At 43.1% G+C, this 18,267-nt stretch overlaps 1 protein-coding gene across 3 annotated transcripts in view; it reads left to right on the plus strand.

The window, feature by feature from the left end:
- SPOP (speckle type BTB/POZ protein) overlaps positions 1–18,267 on the plus strand; it is a 68,310-nt gene that overhangs the window by 41,372 nt on the left and 8,671 nt on the right. For 2 of the 3 annotated variants that reach the window (XM_040497223.1, XM_040497225.1), the window contains exons 2-6: positions 5,650–5,794; positions 6,460–6,581; positions 8,511–8,662; positions 8,799–8,926; positions 15,504–15,681. In XM_040497223.1, coding sequence (XP_040353157.1) covers positions 5,717–5,794; positions 6,460–6,581; positions 8,511–8,662; positions 8,799–8,926; positions 15,504–15,681 — 658 coding nt within the window. In that variant the 5' untranslated portion in view covers positions 5,650–5,716. Of the gene's footprint in view, positions 1–5,649; positions 5,795–6,089; positions 6,176–6,459; positions 6,582–8,510; positions 8,663–8,798; positions 8,927–15,503; positions 15,682–18,267 lie in introns of those variants that run through there. The other variant, XM_040497224.1, reaches the window with a different exon arrangement.

Raw genomic sequence — 18,267 nt, forward strand, 5'->3', positions numbered from 1 at the left:
CTGGATTAGATTGAAGATGGAGGAATGCTTACGTGGAATAAAAGAAAGATAAAAAGACCGCAGAAGCTGTCTCTTTTTCTTTCTTTTTTTAGAAAGAGAGAGCATGAGCTGGGGAGAAGGGCAGAGGGGGGAGAGAGAATCTTAAGCAGGCTCCACGCTTAGCACAAAGCCTGATGTGAGGCTCAGTCCCGTGACCCTGGGATCATGGCCTGAGCCGAAATCAAGAATCAGATGCTCAACCAACTGAGCCACCCGGGCGCCCCAGAAGCTCTCTTTGCAACACTTTTCAGAGAGTGTTCTAGCCTTGCTCTGCATATACTACAGGTTAAACTATTGGGACATTTCCCTTTATTGTACTGGGAATTCATCTTCTGTCCTCAAAGAATCCTGATTATGTACGAGTTTAGTTCAGATTACTGATAACCTGTTTTCAAAATGAGGGAAATTATATCCAGTCTCTCTCCCCCTTGTAGAGCGAAGATATACTTGATAATGGATGAGAACCTTACTTTTACCGGGACTGATACTTGAGAGTGCCAGGCTAGGAGTTTTTGGCTTTGTGTGTAACTCATCCAAAAGAACAAATTAATGATTCTCATTACATTGCAAATCTAATATACTCAGCACTGTCCAAAGGGCTCTTTTAGAGATATGTGAGAGAAACAAGCAGAAAAGTTAATGAACTTGAATACAACTGGATAAATGTTTCAGTCATCAAAGTATTGTTGCTGAATGTCTTGTTTTAGGCAGGCTGTGCTAGGTGATAAGGGGACACAAAAAAGAGTTGCAGGTTCCTTTTAAAGAGCTTCAAGTCGGGGCGCCTGGGTGGCGCAGTCGGTTAAGCGTCCGACTTCAGCCAGGTCACGATCTCGCGGTCCGTGAGTTCGAGCCCCGCGTCGGGCTCTGGGCTGATGGCTCAGAGCCTGGACCCTGTTTCTGATTCTGTGTCTCCCTCTCTCTGCCCCTCCCCCGTTCATGCTCTGTCTCTCTCTGTCCCAAAAAAATAAACGTTAAAAAAAAAAAAAAAAAAGAGTTTCAAGTCTACTGACAGCAACAGAAGTGTTTGTAAGTGTAAAAGAAGACAGAGAAGAAGTGCACTATGTACGTTCAATTGAAAGCTTTGTGCATCATGACAGCATTAATACATTTTCTTTTTTACTTCTGTTTAATGTTCTAGTGAGAAATCATACTATATTGATTGACTTGAATCTCTTGTCAAAAATGATTAACTTTATGGTCTCTAATACTTGCTAAGATGCAGTCTGTTGGTGATTGCTGTTGGTTGCTAACTTGGTACTACCTTCATTGGAATTTGAGCAGTATTACAGTTGACAGATTTTCAAAACTTTATTTATTTTGAAAGAGAGAGGGAGAGAATCCCAAGCAGGATCTGTGCTGTCAGTGCAGAGCCTGATGTGGGGCTCAATCCCATAAACCATGAGATCATGACCTGAGCAGAAATCCAGAGTCAAGACACTTAACCGACTGAGCCACCCAGATGCCCCAATATTTTAAAGTATATTTTTTGGTGTGACTCAGAAGTGTCACCTCATGGTTCAGGACTTAATAGAAAGAACAGGAAAATAGATGGTATATAGTAGATATGTTAAGCCTCAGAGTTGTCAGCGTACTGGGAAGTTTGCAAAGCTTTGGAAAAGAAATTTTTCACTAGAGAACTTGGATGGTCTTGTCCTAACTTGTTTGAAGCCAGGGACGCTATATTTTGGTGCTAGTTGTCTCCTACAAAGGTTCTCAACCCATGACCCTCAAATAGATCTCCTCTTTTCTCAAATTGTTTTTCTGCTGGGCATCTGCAGCAGTTGGCATGAAGTGCTAGAGAGTTCATGTAACACCAGGCTACTTTGCTGATGAACACTTTGCCCTCAGTGCCTGCTAGGAGTGAAATTAATTAGACTGGTGCTGTCCTAGTCAATTTCCCTCTCAGCAGGTTGTGTGGTTAGAGCTCCTCAGAGTCTAAGGCTGATCTTACTGGCTACTGGGTTGGACATTTCTTTAAAATTGGAATAAAGTGATATTATTTAAAAAAAAAAAAAAAGCTTGGCTACAAAATAAATGAGAAGCAAAAAAGATAGAAAAAAAATGGCCAAGACCAAAGTAGTACTTTTTTTTTTTTCTGGTTGTAATAATGGACCATGGTTCAGTAACAATTAAGCTATTAAAATAAACTGGTTTTTAAACTTGTCTTTTTTCTTAGGCTTAGAGAATTCTTAAATGAATTGTTAGATAAATTTGAAGTATTTTTTAAAACTTCAAAATAAACTTGTTAATATTTCATGATTCCCTCAGTGTAGAGATGCACCACACATCTCTAGAGCCAAATTTTATGCTCTTAACATGCAGAATTCACGTCTTTGTTGCCAGTCTGCCCAAAAGATAGTTTTAAGTGGGAATTTTTAAATTTCATTCTGGCTCCTACTGGCAATAATGATAATTGGGATTTGTAAAATTGCCTAAGGTGCACTTACTCATTACGAGAACTAGACCAACAGTTCTTGAGAATATGTTTTCCATCCAATGGAAGCCCACTTTGATCATAGGTGATCAAGTGTAGCATCTGGATTCTTGAGTGTATCATGGAATCATGAATTGCACAAATCGGGGAGGCCAAAATACCACTGCATTGCTTAGTTTGCTAGCTTATGTGAAATAGCGTGTCATGTGTATAAAACTGGTAACTCCATCTGTGATTACATGGGATGCTTTAGTTGTGAATTGCTGTAGGATAGTGTTTAAAACCGGTGGGGACTCCGGTAATACCAATGGTATTACTCAGGATGCAGCTGTATCTTTTTTTTTTTTAATGTTTATTTATTTTTGAGAGAGAGACAGAGACAGAGCATCAATGGGGGAGAGGCAGAGAGAGAGAGAGAGGGACACACAGATTTCAGAGCAGGCTCCAGGCTCTGAGCTGTCAGCCCAGAGCCCAACGATGCAGGGCTCAAACTCATGAACTGCGAGATCATGACCTGAGCTGAAGTCAGTTGCTTAACTGACTGAGCCACCCAGGCACCCCACAATTGTATCTTATTAATCCATGCATATTACTTAAGTGGCCAGTGAATGTGTATGAGCTGAGTGATTTCTTTGTTCATTTATCCCTCTTTCTACAAAGGATTTGAGACAGTTTCCAGAAGTAGTTAACTTCTATATAAAAGAGTAAACAGTTGAGGCAATTATGGCAAAGCGAATTACAGTGTTAAGAAAATAATAAAGCTATTACAGGATGAGCATATGATCTGATCCTATAGTGTCAAGAGATGGCTTACACATTTGTCTCAGAGCTTCCTAGTAGCCAAGTAAAGAGGGCAACATTGTGCCTAGCTGAAAATAAGCCAGGTGTCCAGGGAAGAAATGTCTGCCTTCGATATTATAAACCAGTGTTTGATATAATGGAGTACATCCTTATAGTATTCTTACAATACAGTATATTTAAAAAAATGAAGCAGAACAGTAGGAAGAATGGTATAGACTCAAGTGGCTGTCATCCCAAACATCAGATCTATGTATTGTCATATTTGCCTCAGATCATCCTCATTTGAGAAGAAACCAGAGAGAGCAACTTGAGCTGCCTTCTGTCCTTGTCCCGGCCTCATTCTTCTCTCCTGCTTTCCCATCGCGAATCTGATGGATAGCTTGTCACTGTTTTTTCCTTTTTGGTTTTTTAACCTCTACTGAATGTATATATCTGTAAATAATATATAAATCTTAAATTTGCATAAATAAGGTACTGCACATGCCATTCCAAAACTTGCTTTTTTTTTTTTCATTAGCGTTGTGTTTGATCTCATCTCCGTGGTGCTGCAGATCTAGTTCATTAATTTTAAATCCTGAAATATGGTTTTCCATTATATGGAAATAACCCAATTTAGTTTTCTATTTCCCTCCTAATGGATTTTTAGTTTGTTCTAGTTTTTCACTGTTACAAGCAGTGCCACACTGAACAGCCTTCTCTGTGTTCGTCTTCTGCCCACGGGCAGAGTTTCTCTAGGGCAGTGGTTCTTAAAATGTGGTTCCAGGACCAGCATATCAGGATCACTTGGGAACTTGTTAGAAATGCAAATTCTTGGGCCTAGTTCAAACCTCTGACTCAGAAATTCTGGGGATGGGGCCCAGCTGGTGATTCTGCTGCACACTAAAGTTTGAGAACCCCTCCACTAGCTCATATACAGTTAATGTAGAATTACGAAGTCTTAGGTTGCATGTATATTCAATGTATTGCAAACAGCAAATTCCTATCTAAAATATACATACTAATTTACAGCCTCACTGGCAGTGTATGAATGTCCCCATATCCCCATATGTGATATGGTTGATTTTTTTTCTTGCTGGTCTGAAAGATGTAAAACTATTTAAGAGCTATTTTATTTCCTTTTTTGTGAACAATATTTTTATATAGGGTCGTTGGCTTTTGTCTTATGGATTTTGTCGAAAACGTATATATCAATTTGTAAATTATCCTTTTGTCACACATAACAAGCTCTTTTTTTTCAGTTTGTTTTTTGGCTTTGTTTATTGTACTTAAAAAACAGGAGCTCCTGGGTGGCTCAGTTGGTTGAGTGTCCAACTTCGGCTCAGGTCATGATCTTGCGCTCTGTGAGTTCGAACCCCACGTCGGGCCCTGTGCTGAAAGCTCAGAGCCTGGAGTCTGCTTCCAGTTCTGTGTCTCCCTCTCTCTGCCTCTTACCCACTCATGCTCGCTGTCTCTCTCTCAAAAATGAATAACCAAATTCATCCGTGGTCGAATGGTTTTGTGCTTTGAAAAACCTTGCAAAGGGAGAACTTTGATTTAGATTTTATTTGCTCCGGGGACACCCTGTGATGTATACACCCTGAGATGTATAGCAGTTACTTGAAAATGGTCTGAGGCTTAGGAGACGGGTCAAAGTTAGATTTGGGCATCATTTGTATAAAGGCAGAAATTTGACATTGGGGATGGATAAAATGAAAGAGAATGTAGATTGAGAAAATGTTTGAGAATGAAGCCATGGGAATAGCACTGGAGAAAGAGAATCTAATAAGAAAGATTGAGGAATGATCAGAAAACAGCAAGGAGAAGAATTTGGAAAATTGGGTACTGACGGAGTATGTATGTGAGCTCTCTACTGCTGCAGAGAAAGGAACACATCCAAGAAAGTAAATGTTGCCCTTTGAGAGAGCAGCTAGCAATGAGGTGAAGAACGGAAGACTACCCTTAATAAGTTTGCACTGAACTGTAGAAGATGCGGTAGTAGTTAGAGTGGTAACAAGGTCATTGTCTTTTAGGAATGCGGTATTTTTGCCCTCTGGGGAAGGAGCCAGTGGCAAAGTTGTATGTGGTGGTCACTGTGCTGGCTGCTCTTTGGCTGCCTTTTCATGAATGTATTTTCTGTGCCCTTTGAGTAAATTCATTTGTAAGATAATATTAGGGATTGGGCAGAAGATTAAAATAGAGTGACGGAATCGTGACTAGTAGGCTGCTTGACATTAGGTGATCTTCTCTGAGGTTAGCATTGAATGCCAAGGAGCCATTTGAATGATAAGGTAGAGCATTCCAGGCAGGAGACAAAGTTTCCAGTCTGCAAGGTCAAACGGAAATAGGAGAGTATGCCATTAATCTAATAAAATCCTCATGCTTCTTGGGTCAACCAGGGTGAAGAGAGTAACAGAAATCTTTGTCCCCTGACTTTGGAGATCTCGTTTAACCTTCAAACTGGCGATGTCAAGGGTTCCAAGTCCTCCACCTCCGGCAGAAATGTCGAGTGGCCCCGTAGCTGAAAGCTGGTGCTACACACAGGTAGGTTCATGTTTTCACTCTGTAAATCTTGTACCTTGGGAGGATTTTGGTGCATGAAAAGAATAAGGTTTCTTTTCTTCACTGGGTTTCCTGCTTTCTCTAGGACATAACTGTCAAATAGCAGATAGAAAAAGTACTTGTCAGCTTTCCATTCCTTGGTTTTCCTCATGAATCTCCATGTCCTAGGCCAGTGTTTTTCACTGGAGCTTGAAAGAGGGGTGGGGGGGAATCTTTGAAACTAGATCCACTTCTATCCACCTTGATGGAAATGTGTTCCTCTTTGGGCAACTCACAGGAAACCAGGTTTGAGATTTGCAACCCCAGGCAGTGGCATCAACATCTCAATTGTCAAACGCTGCTCTGAGCAAAGGCTCATTTTAGGTACGGCTTTATTATCTGCTTTCCCGCCCCTGTCCATGTTTTTCTCACTTTCCACCCAGTGTTTCTCAGAAGTGGAGAAATGTCATGAAAGCAGTTGGTCACTGTGAGATTTCTTAAGATGTGGGTGAGGGACAGAAAAAGCTGAGCCTCCATGCTGGCCAGACAGGGCTGTCTTCCTATGGGAATCATGCAGAGGGAGGGAGGGGAAATGATTATTTGATCTTCAGCCTGTGTTTCAGGTTGCCTCCTTCCTATTTAATTGCTTCTTGGTTTTCTGTCAACAGATCAAGGTAGTGAAATTCTCCTACATGTGGACCATCAATAACTTTAGCTTTTGCCGGGAGGAAATGGGTGAAGTCATTAAAAGTTCAACCTTTTCATCAGGAGCCAATGATAAACTGAAATGGTGAGGAAGAACATATCTAGCTATAAAAATTTTTCTAAAAGTTGCCCATTTTCTTGGTTTTACAACACAGCCTAGCTAGGATATAAGATCCTTGAAGGTGGAGACTTCGTTTTGTTCCTAACGTGTTCCCCGGCGCCTAGAACAGTGCCTGGCCCATGATAGGTGTTCACTGTACATTTGTTGAATTAGTTCAATGACTATGTCAGGGACCAGCAAACTCAAATGGCTGTAGGGTAATATAAATGAGTAAGGAGGGCCAGTGTTGTAAATGATAACTCATACACGATACGGTATGAGCGTTGACCCCTTGGCAGATGAGTGAGCGTCCTTCTAAAAGGGGTGGGGGCCGCTCAGCTCCAGCTGTCTGTAGCTATGTGGGAGTAAGGGCCGACCGTTGACATATTTTCTGATTCGAGAAAAGCAAGAAATTCAGATGTTAGCCCAAAAAAAATCTCAAGTTTTAAATTGCCTGCTTTTAACAATAAAGGAGATGTATTTGCTTAGGCAATCAGAATGCCCGGGGTGTAGGATGGTTTGGAAGGTAGTTGGACCCAGCAGCCCAGCAGTGAGTTTAAGGACCCCATCTCTCTCTGCTGTCCACGCTATTGAACATCTGAAGTCTGGCTTCACCCTTGTGGCTGAAGGATGAGTGGCAGTGGCCACGGGTGTAACACCTGCCATTTGACAAAAGTCTTTGAACTTTCTTTGAATTAACTGTGTGGCCAAGAATACGTCAGACATCCACTGACTGGTTTAGGTTTGTGTTCCCTCAATTAATCTTTGTGGCAAGAGGAATATGATCGGAGCGTGGAGGTCAGCCCCATCCAAATCACGTGTCCCCTTGAGGAGCCGGCAGCTAAGGATACAACCATATGCTCGCTGCAAAGACCGGAACACGTGTGCGAGCCACCAGTTTTGATCTCTGATAACCCAGCGAAGAGTTAAACAACTCTCCGTCCATGCATTGTTTGTTGGCTGTGTACATTAAGCAGTGTATTACTAGGTGATACTGAGAGAACGCTTTATTCTTAGGCGTTGTGTTTAAATTTGCATCTTGAGCACAACATACAGTGATGTATACGGCATATGCACACCCTAGAGAGGCACTGCATTGGGCCACCTGTTTGAGAGAGGTGCCATAACACTGGCATGGCCTAAGGATACATCTGGCCTGTGGATTGTATGTGGTAGGAGCAGTGTGAACCACATGCAGATCAACTAATGACATTTACAACTTAACTCAGTCGAACCTATTAAATTCTGTCTGAAATTTGTTTTGATTCAGTGGCAACAGATTGTCATCTCTGACTCTCTTTGGAAGCCTAGCTTGGAACTCTATCCTGTGGAATGGGAGTCTGCTTTTGTCTGTGCTTCCTCCATACTGCCTTCTTTATTTCAGTCTTAGAATATTATTGCCAGATTGATAAAATGTCCGTAAAAGATTATGTGCTGTTCACACATTTCTTTGCAATACTTTTTCTCTCCAAAGGTGATATTAAAGGGCTCAACAACGTTGTGTTTTTCATGGCTTCACTGTAGTCCTGACCAAAGAAGGGGCAGCCTTTCCTGAGACTGAGGATTAGAACAGAGTGGAAGTAGGCTCAATTTTCAAATGTTTTCAGGGGAGAAAAGAGTGATTTGGGAGATTATGAGGAAAGAGGCAGAGATGTAAGGGATGTGGTGTCAGATTCTAGAATGCCCTTCTATTTTTATTGTTTACTCCTTAGAAGGTGACTCAGGTTGCTCCCAAATAGTGGTTCCCAAAGTAGTCTTCTGCTGAATCAGAATCTCCCGCTATGGGGCCTGGATTGGTTCTCTTAACATCTTCTTCTCTCAAGAAATAGATGTTTTGTATCTCCTGTCACATCACAAAACCTACAAACATGGATGCTTTTGACCTATATTTTTTTCCCTGTCTGTTTTGGGCAGGTGTTTGCGAGTAAACCCAAAAGGGCTAGATGAAGAAAGCAAAGATTACCTGTCACTTTACCTGTTACTGGTCAGCTGTCCAAAGAGTGAAGTTCGGGCAAAATTCAAATTCTCCATCCTGAATGCCAAGGGAGAAGAAACCAAAGCTATGGGTAAATGTTCTGCTCTTCATGCAACTCTTTATTTTCACATCAAACAACTTCATACACAGACAAGTTGTAGATTTGATCTGTGTTCTGAGTAACCCTAAATATGACTTTTTTTTTTTTTTTTTTTTTCCTACTCCAGAGAGTCAACGGGCATATAGGTTTGTGCAAGGCAAAGACTGGGGATTCAAAAAATTCATCCGTAGAGATTTTCTCTTGGATGAGGCCAACGGGCTTCTCCCTGATGACAAGCTTACCCTTTTCTGTGAGGTGAGTCCTTTTACCCCACGGTGAGACAAGCAATCCCCAGACCTGCTGGGAATCGGTAGGCTTCATTATGTTGTTTCAGGGATGGAGAGTGAGAAAAATCCCCAAGTGGTGTGGCGCAACCCAAGCGTTACTTCTGTGATTGAAACTGTCGTGATTTCGGGCTTGTTGGGCACCTCAGCTTTCTGCTCGTTGCCGTTCTTAAAAACAAAGATGGTGCACCATCTTGGTAGGAGTGATTTTTGACTTGCTTGGGTCAGGATTCTGGCTTTTTCATTGCGGGTGTTTGCAGATAGAATTTGGAAGGGCCGGTGTTTGCAGATAGAATTTGGAAGGGCCGACTTCTTAAGTGGGAAGGCTACTTGTGTTTGACTCCAAATCACTTTCCTTTTCTGCTCTACTGGATGACTCTTGCCAGGAGTTGGGTATATCACTTTGTCTTGCTGGAGTGGTTATGAAATTAGGAAGGTGAGAACCATTTTTTCCAGGGTGAAGGGTAGGTAAAGCTCTCTAACTTGTGGTTGGCTAGGCGAGTTCCGTGTAGTCAGCCAGGAGGGTCCTTCTTTCACCAGTGACCCAGGAGCCTTTCTGGGTTTACAGGAGAAGCCTTGAAGTAAAAATCCCAAAGTGAGAGTGAGGTAGAAAGTGGTTTCTTTAATAAGCATATACTAGTCAGTCATTTCATGCCATTATCAGTGTATTTAAGATCCTCACAAACTCACAGAGTCACAAACGAATGAAGCCTCCAGTCGGATGGGATCTTTGTGTTCCCTATGCGTTGTATGGTCAAGAACCACTTGCTGAGCGGCACCACTTGAGAGTGACCACTGTGTTTTCACGGGGAGGGTGCAGGCAAGTTCCCCGACTGCCAATGTGCTCTGTCATAATGGTAGGTTCACACCGTGAGTTAACGACAGGTCCAAAGGCTTATCACCACCTGCGCAGTGGGGCAGGGTGTCCCTTCGGAATCCTGCCCTTTTGTGGAAGAGGCCTGGCCAGCAGTCGCCAGCTTCTCTCCCCGGTCACAGCTTGCGGAGTGTTTCTGCAGAGTAGTTGCTGGGGATTAGAAAACTATGGACGCATAGTTTATTAAAGGACTGCACTAAATACATAAATAGTCACGTAATAGCTACCTCCTCTCCTTTCTCATTGCTAAGTAAAAGAAGGAAATACTAGAGTGATGGCCTCTCTGTAAATACATAAAATGTTGCAGTTGTTTTTGTCTGTGAACTTGAAATTTGTATTCTATGTAAGTCCTATTATTTACAGATCGTGCTCAGTTGCCCTGGTGAAAAAATGAGAACAATTAGGTGGTTTTGTATGAGCTTTGATGTTATGAAACGTTAAGACCATCAATTTAGTGTTACCTCTCTTAGAGACCTATATTTCAGAAAGATTTTAAAATAGTGGAAAATTCTATTTTCTTTTGGAAACGAAAGCCAGTCTTTGAACTGTTCTCTGAAAGAAGAGAAATCTCTAAATATCGCCTCTGGTGTTCTAGGCAAAGCCTCAACCTTTCTTGCCACATTTTCCAGTCCACAGTCGGTCCAGCCTCTTCTGCTTTGCTCCCCCTTCCAGCCCATCCCCCCAAATCCCTTCCAGCTACTCCAACCCCTGTATCGCCATTCTCGATTTGGAAACCAATTGGCCTGCCCTCACTTGGCAGTCTCTTACCCTGTGGTTAAGTCCAAGGCTTTGCTTCCCCATATGAAATTCTCTCCCTTCACTTCCCCATATGAAATTCTCTTAGGAGAAATCCTGTGGTTAAGTTTAGATTTGTCTTACTGACTTCGAAGGGAAGTGAGATGACACTTTGGAAATGAGGAGATGTTGAACAGGGAAACGTCTGCTGAGTTCTGCTGATGCCATCGGTTTCTTCCCATCGAACCAGGTGTGCCATCTGTTCCGCTCACACTTCTCTGTTGGCCACAGGTGCTGAGTGTTGCTTCTCATACTTGGGCTTGTGCCTAGTGAGACTCGTTTCTGTTCCCAGGCTCTCCGCGGACTTAGTAGCATTCAGCATTGCAAGACGGTTGCGTGGCGGGGGGGGGGGGGGGGTGTTGGATGTGTGGGTTTTAAAAATGTCTGCAGCTCATCTGAGTTCTTAGTGCTTTTCAAAGCTACATCATTCTTTGCTGCACACTCTATCCTTTTGACCTGTCGCTCCCTTTTGTCAGTGGATTATTTATAAACCGGTATTTGGTTCATATTTTTATTTTTTGTATCATTGGTTTAGTTAGTATTTTTTTATTATTCAGAGGCTTTTATGCAGTCGATGTCCACATACAGATTTAGGTTATGAGTCTTCCACCGCTCCGTTCGTCACTCAGCCTTTGGCCTGGGTACTTCCCTCCTATCGGTCAGTGGATTATTTATAAACGAGCTTATTGCATCTTGGTAACAAAAGTACGGTTGTTCCGTGGGTTCTTTTGGCTGTTCCTAGAGGCCACACGAGGAATCCTGAGGTGAAAGGCTGAGAATCACCTTTGTCTTTGGGCTTTATTTCAGCGGTTAATGAACATTTAAATGAAACTAGATCGCTGAATGAGCAGTCTCGTTTATAATGCGCCACACTGGGTTCACCTCTCAGTGACGTTCTTGTCTATTAGGAAATGGGACGATTCTTGCAAGTCGCTATGGCTTAGTTAACGCATTTGGAAGCATTTTCAAAGCATTCCCTGAATTGTCTCTCATCACAATCCTCGGAGCCGGGTTAGTTCTCTTACCTTCATTTCGCGTTACTGGGGGGAGAAGCAGTGCCTAGGGAGGTCAGGGAATTTTTCCGAACCTTGTACAGCAAATTAGTGTCGGGCCGTGGCAGCTGCACGTTCCCCCCTCTCGTCCGCCACGCGGCGCCACGCGGAGCCGAATGCCGTTTGGCCGAGGAAGCGTGGGCTCTACCACGTTTTCTTAACAGAGACGGTCTACTTTGGCGATGGAAGGCTCGTGGAGGCTGTACGCTCTTAATTTTCCCTTTAATAATTTGGTTCACAGTAAAATCTCCGTGAAGTGTTTCAGCTTCTATTGATTCTTCTCTCTGTTTATATTGAAAACGGATAGCTATAAACCATAAAAATGCATATATCCCTCTCTCACTGTGTGTGCCTCTGACAGGCAGAAGATTCCGGTGTCTGTCTGTAATGTTGCAATTAAAGTTGAAATGTGAAACACCATATGAATGAAATACCAAATATGAACTATCTAGACCCTAGTGGAGTCTTAAAATAGCACTTTCCTTCTCAAACATAGAATATCCTCTCATGGCCCGGGAATATGTATTTTGACCAAATTTTAAATTATGTGGGTCTGTTTTTCTTTTTTATCATCTTATTAGTGGATGGTCTGGAGATATTGGTTGAACTGTATGATAATGCCAATATCGAGTGCTCTTGACCTACGGAAATGATTTAATATGTAACGTTATTACAGGTTATAAACATAATGTTGTAAACCTAATACCCGACCCAACAGCGTCACCAGTAACTCGGAACTGGCCTGTGTGCTTCTCCCCTCTCCCCTGGGCCTCATCCCCACTCAGAGGATGATCTGTTTCAGATTGTACATTATCATCCCCTTGTTCATTTGTGTGCCTGAACAGCGACCTGTTTAGGTTTGCTTGTTTGTGCCCTTGATAAAAATGGTGTCAGAACGTACGCAGGTCACGTAGGTCACGTTGCTTTCTTCGCATCGTGTGTCTAAAATGTCTTTATGTGGCGGGTATAACTAGGGTTCTTTCATTTTTAGTGCTCTGTAGTAGTGTGCTGTGTGAACGAATATGCAACAGTTTATTTATTCGTGCTCTTCTTGGCGCGTGTCTAGATTGTTGCTGGTCTTTTGATTAGAAGTAATGCTGCTGCTACAGACCATCTCTGTGCGGCAGCCTATTGTTTCCTTGGTTGTTATCATTATATAGAAGCTTCAAAATACATTTCCATTGGTCTCACCTTGGCTTTTTATGTTTAGATAAAATGTACAAGAATTGGCACAGCCTTTAGTCTTTTATGGAATTTTCTTCTCCAAGAAGAGAAATCGACTTGAAAAGTGAGGCCCGTTTACAGCTTGAAACATAGAGGGGTATACAGCCTTCCTGAGACATTTTCATGCAGTCATTTCTAAGACGACATAAATGTCACCGTCACGTCATCTTCACAGCTGCAATTCTGAATGAGTCTCCATAGTCGACTTCACAGGCATTAACAACAAAAAAAAATCGTTAGTTTTTCTCAAAATGGTCTCATTTTAGCATCATCGTTTGCAGAGGAAAACAATCCCTTCCTGAGTTGAAAGTTTGGACTCTGAAGACTCATTTGTGAATGCCATTTAAAATTTATTTTTAATTAAGCGTATTTAATGTTGGTGAGAGGTGCCAGACATTCAGAGCTCTGGAGACTCCAGGCATCCATATATCTACAGCACAAGTCTGGCTCAGACAGTAAAGGTACATTCTCCTTCCTGCTGTGTTCCTGTCTGTGTCTGGAGAGAGGAATGGCCCCAGCGAGACGAGTCATAGTCTTTGGGCCTCCCTCGTTACCAAGCGCACACCCTACCAGCAGAGGGTCCGCCGGTAACGGTAGCTTGGAATTCAGCTTAGCTCTAGCCAATTCATTTTACCCAGTCTAGTAAATCGCCATCAAGTGTGAATGACTCTGGGCTCCTGTCAACCTGGTTTAATTTAAGCTTAGGAACCCACTGCCAGAAGCGTTCTCCGTTCCCTTCATTGACCATCCCAAGACGTTCCAGCCTTTCCCAATGAGGAAGTCGGATTTAATTGGTCTTTTCCTGGGGCGCCTGGGTGGCGCAGTCGGTTAAGCGTCCGACTTCAGCCAGGTCACGATCTCGCGGTCCGGGAGTTCGAGCCCTGCGTCGGGCTCTGGGCTGACGGCTCAGAGCCTGGAGCCTGTTTCCGATTCTGTGTCTCCCTCTCTCTCTCTGCCCCTCCCCCGTTCATGCTCTGTCTCTCTCTGTCCCAAAAATAAATAAACGTTGAAAAAAAAATTAAAAAAAAAATAATAATAATTGGTCTTTTCCTTTCTTTTTCCTTTCTTTTTTTTTTTCTTTTTTTTTTTTTTAAATCTGTATTTCCAGGCTATGACTGGAAACAGGAAACTTCTACTTTTGGTGTTAGTATGAGAAAGTGGCTAGACCAAACTAGAGGTCTTAGGGCAAGAGAGAATCTCTGTGGGGTAGTTTGTGCTGGGTCCTGAGCTATTAAAATAACGTTATAATCTGGCTCTGATAAATGTGCTACAAACGTTAAGTACATTCATAATTGATTAACTTGGCTGCTTCATTGCTGGAGATCACAATGGCTAGTTTTAAACAAATGACTAAATTTCTTGAGCTGATAGTAAATATCTCACTCCTGTGCAAAAGAGACTAGGTCACCTGGATGGGGCGTTCATTTTACCTCTGGGTTTGTGACTGCATTTAAGGGGTAACTTGCATCTTGAAGGGTGAGAGAAACTTGGGTCATTTAGGATGTTCCTTGAGCTATCTTTCTCATCTAACTCATAGCAGTAGCAAGAGTGAGGAGCCGATTCTCAAGGTTTGTGAATTCGGTTTTATAGTAACGTTCCTAACCGCATACGATGGAGATGAGGCATAGCAGTGGTTGTTAGGCAGAAGACGGATCTGCTCGGTCTTAACCTTCAGTTTGGTAGCTTCCGTTTATTTTGGGGTGCTGTATGATGTATAGATCCTTGTACTTGGTATCCTAACAGATTTATCTGAGTTTCACTGACCCATTTGGAAGTTACTTGGGTTTTTATCTAGGCCGAACAGTTCATTCAGCTAGTTAAAGCACGCTGCTGTTGAAGTCGTCGTGGCGGGTTGGATCCCTCCGTCAATCTGTGGTCCTCATTCTGTTCCAGAGCAGTAAGTGCATGTCTAGCTGGAGCCAGCCATCTTGTATGTCATCGTCACAAAGGACCGAGTAAAAGCGTGTAAATGGTGTGGGCTACCCACCCAGCTATCACTGCTGGGGAAGACCTTCCCAAGCCCAGTTCTGTTTATTAGACTAACCTCTATGAGGAAGCGCCAATTATTTACCAGGCCCAATAGAGGCTGCATTTTATTTTCGTGGTCCAGACCTCATTAAAATAAAGTGCTTTCAGGCTTATCAGATTCTTGCTTCTAGAGAGTTTTAAGTGGTAGTTTCTGTAGGAGTTCTTTGTATTTGACCTTTTGCTTAAGGCAGAATAAGGTAAATACTTGAGGTTTAATACATGTTTAGGTCAGTGTCCCCGTTCCCCCGTGTCTCCTTCCCCCCGCCGCCCTGTGGCTTTGCCCAGGTTTTCAGGGCAGGGGAGGTGGAGCTTATTAGCAGTTGGAGGAGAAGGAGATTTGTGGGGCTTTGTGCTTCTCGTCTTAGGATGGTGTAGAGTAAGTATGATCGCGGCAGATTGGAAATTACTTGATCCACAGGATAAAGCCTTCATTTGTGGAGGTGGTTTCAAGAGAACATGACTAACGTTTGTATCTGAATGTACTACAGCATCGAGGTAAAAGTCATCTCTCTTCCTGCTGGGAAGAAAATTCCTGGTAACAGAACCTTTGGACTAGATTTCCTTGTCTTTCACAGGTGAGTGTGGTGCAAGATTCCGTCAACATTTCTGGCCAGAACACTATGAATATGGTGAAGGTCCCTGAGTGCCGGCTGGCCGATGAGCTGGGAGGACTGTGGGAGAACTCCCGGTTCACAGACTGCTGTCTGTGCGTTGCTGGCCAGGAGTTCCAGGCTCACAAAGCTATCTTGGCAGGTTGGTATTTATTCATGGGAAGCTTTAGTTTTGGTGAAACAAAGAAAAACCGTGGCTGCATAATCACCTTTTGAATAACATCACTTTTTCGAACTGGTGCAGAAAAACTGCAACTAGATGTATTTTTTTATGGTGGGGAACGTGAGTCGTCATAACCCAGAAGACTACTGTCCATATTAGGTCACCACTGTCGAGCAGTGGATGATGATGTGTATTGAATGCCTTTGTACCTAGAGGGTAGATGTCAAAACGCCGGTAAAGAGCAGGTGTTAGCCCCTAGATAGGGACTTAGGATGTAACGGAGAAGATTCTGGACCCAGGACCAAACCACCGTCTGGCTAAGTCCCCCAGCCCTGGCGTGTTAGCCCTCCCTGCAGTACAGACTATGCTATAGGAGAATGAGAATGACATGGAAGATCAGGTCTTGCTCTCATAAGAGGCCCTTGGTCCTTAAGACCAGAAAGACTGACACAGAACGGCCCCTGATAAGGCAGCACTGACTTCACCTCCCACGAAGGCATAGCAGTCAGCCACAAACTTCTGTTCAGACCATAAGCCATAAGAGGAAGTCACGTGAACTTGCAGGCAGCAAATTTCTTACCAAGACTCTCGGCAGTATCGTTCTAAAACACACACCTGGCAAAACCTCAGTCTGGCTCAATCCAGCCGTCTTCCTGTTCCTGCTCGCAACTAGGTGTTACCGTGTATTGCCAAAGGAAGTCATTAACTCTTAGGTTAGCGTCTCCACGCTCGGCTAGGCTCTTGGCACCGTCAGGAGCTCTTCTGCAGATACACCGCTCCCTTTCTTTTTCATAACAATAGATACTTCAGACTGTTTACTGGTCTCCTTCGATCTCCAGCTCCTAAAAGAGATGCTTGCCGCTGCCGCTGCTGCCGCTGCTGAGAGAATATTGAGGCCCTTCTCCCTCCGCTTTTGTCTGTCGCCTTACCTGCCTTCTGCCTGCGCTCTCCGTGGGGGGGTGTTCTTCCTTATGGCCAAAGCAGCCTATCTTTTCAACTTCTGTTTCATATCACAGGCCGCCTTCTCAGAAGCCTCACTCTGCCAGTCATACCCTTGCTGGGTCTCTCTTTCTCCAATTGCCTGTTTACCCCCAGCCTGGAAGCAGACAGGCTCGGGCTTCTCCTTCTAGTTATTCATTCATTTATTCTCTCTCTCTCTCTCTCTCTTTAAATAGAGCTGAGCTTCTTGAGTTAGCACATCTACTGTCTCAACTTCTTTCCTCCCACTTATCCTCAGTTCACCTCCATGCCACGAAAGCAGTTTTCCAAAGTTCTGTGACCTGCTAGTTCCTAAATCTGAGGGATTCCTTAGTTCATATAGTACTTGATTCCTTTCTCCTGGTTTTTCCTCCTGGTGCTCTGGCTACTTCTGATACGTGGCCTCCCTCTTCTTCACGCATCCCTGTCAACACTGGTGTCCCTAAGGGTCCGCCTTAGTTCTCTTTTCCTCTACTTACTTCCCCCCAAGTGATTTTATTTATTCGCATAGCCTCAGTTTCTGTCTAGCCACCGAAGACCCTCTAAGCCTGTTGCTGCTCGGACCCTTCCCTTTTTACTAAAAGCACCAACCCTTTAATCTTCAACTTCTGTGAAGTATTTTAGTACCTTACGGTTGACGAGCCTTCTGAAATAAAAGCAATGAGAACGAATATCTCTTTGGAATAGACTAAAATATTGAGTCTCAGAGGGTTGAGTGGTTTGCCCAAGATAATGTGGTTAGAAAATGACAGATCCAAAATTAGTTCTTGTGGACAGAAACTGTAGGCCAACGTTCAAGTAACCTGTTAGCTCAGAGTTCTACTATATCTTCCGTCTGGTCCTCCTCTCAGGTGGAGATTGGTAGTCTCAGCTTTTGCCAAAACCTCTGATTTATTGGGCAACATGATAAAATCTGAGTTTTTTAGGCCTTTTATCACTTTCATGGTTGAAATTAAGTGGACTTGTTTGTCCACGTTCATTAGACTACAGTGGGCATGGCCTCGAACACCGTTTCTCACCTTTTTTCATTATCCCCAGTCCTCCAAGGGGAAAAAAAAAAAACAAATTATTCCTAATGGGAGACAGTAAATACCAAAGATTAAGATTTTGTCAGGAAGGGTTGAATTTTGAAGGGCCACAAGTGGTTGTAAGATTGTTTTTGCCTCTTTGGGGCATTATCGGCTCTAATGTGAGTGCATGGCTTGAAGGAACAGACAACCTGCCATCAACAAGCATGCACTTCTTCTAGTTAATGGATGCCTTCGAGCCCTGTTCTTGACCTCCTTGCCGCGTGATCCCTGGAACTGGAGAAAGTCGGTGTCATGGTTTCAGGCAAAAATCCGGGTATTAAAACATGAAGGATCTTCCATTTGAACCCCCACGTCTACCCAGAGGAGATCGTTGTCATCCAGCATAGGTCATTTGCTTCAAATGAGTGGTTGGAATGGAGCTAATGAGAAATTATTTTGCAAGTCATTTCAGGACACTCGGTTGGCTCAGTCAGTAGAGCATATAACTCTTGATCTCAGTGTTGTGAGTTCAACAACTCACAACAAGCTTTAAAAAGCAAAAAAAAAAAAAAAAAAA

The sequence above is a fragment of the Herpailurus yagouaroundi genome, unplaced genomic scaffold (assembly GCF_014898765.1).
Source record: "Herpailurus yagouaroundi ecotype Mexico unplaced genomic scaffold, PumYag 189, whole genome shotgun sequence".
NCBI lineage: Eukaryota > Metazoa > Chordata > Mammalia > Carnivora > Felidae > Herpailurus > Herpailurus yagouaroundi.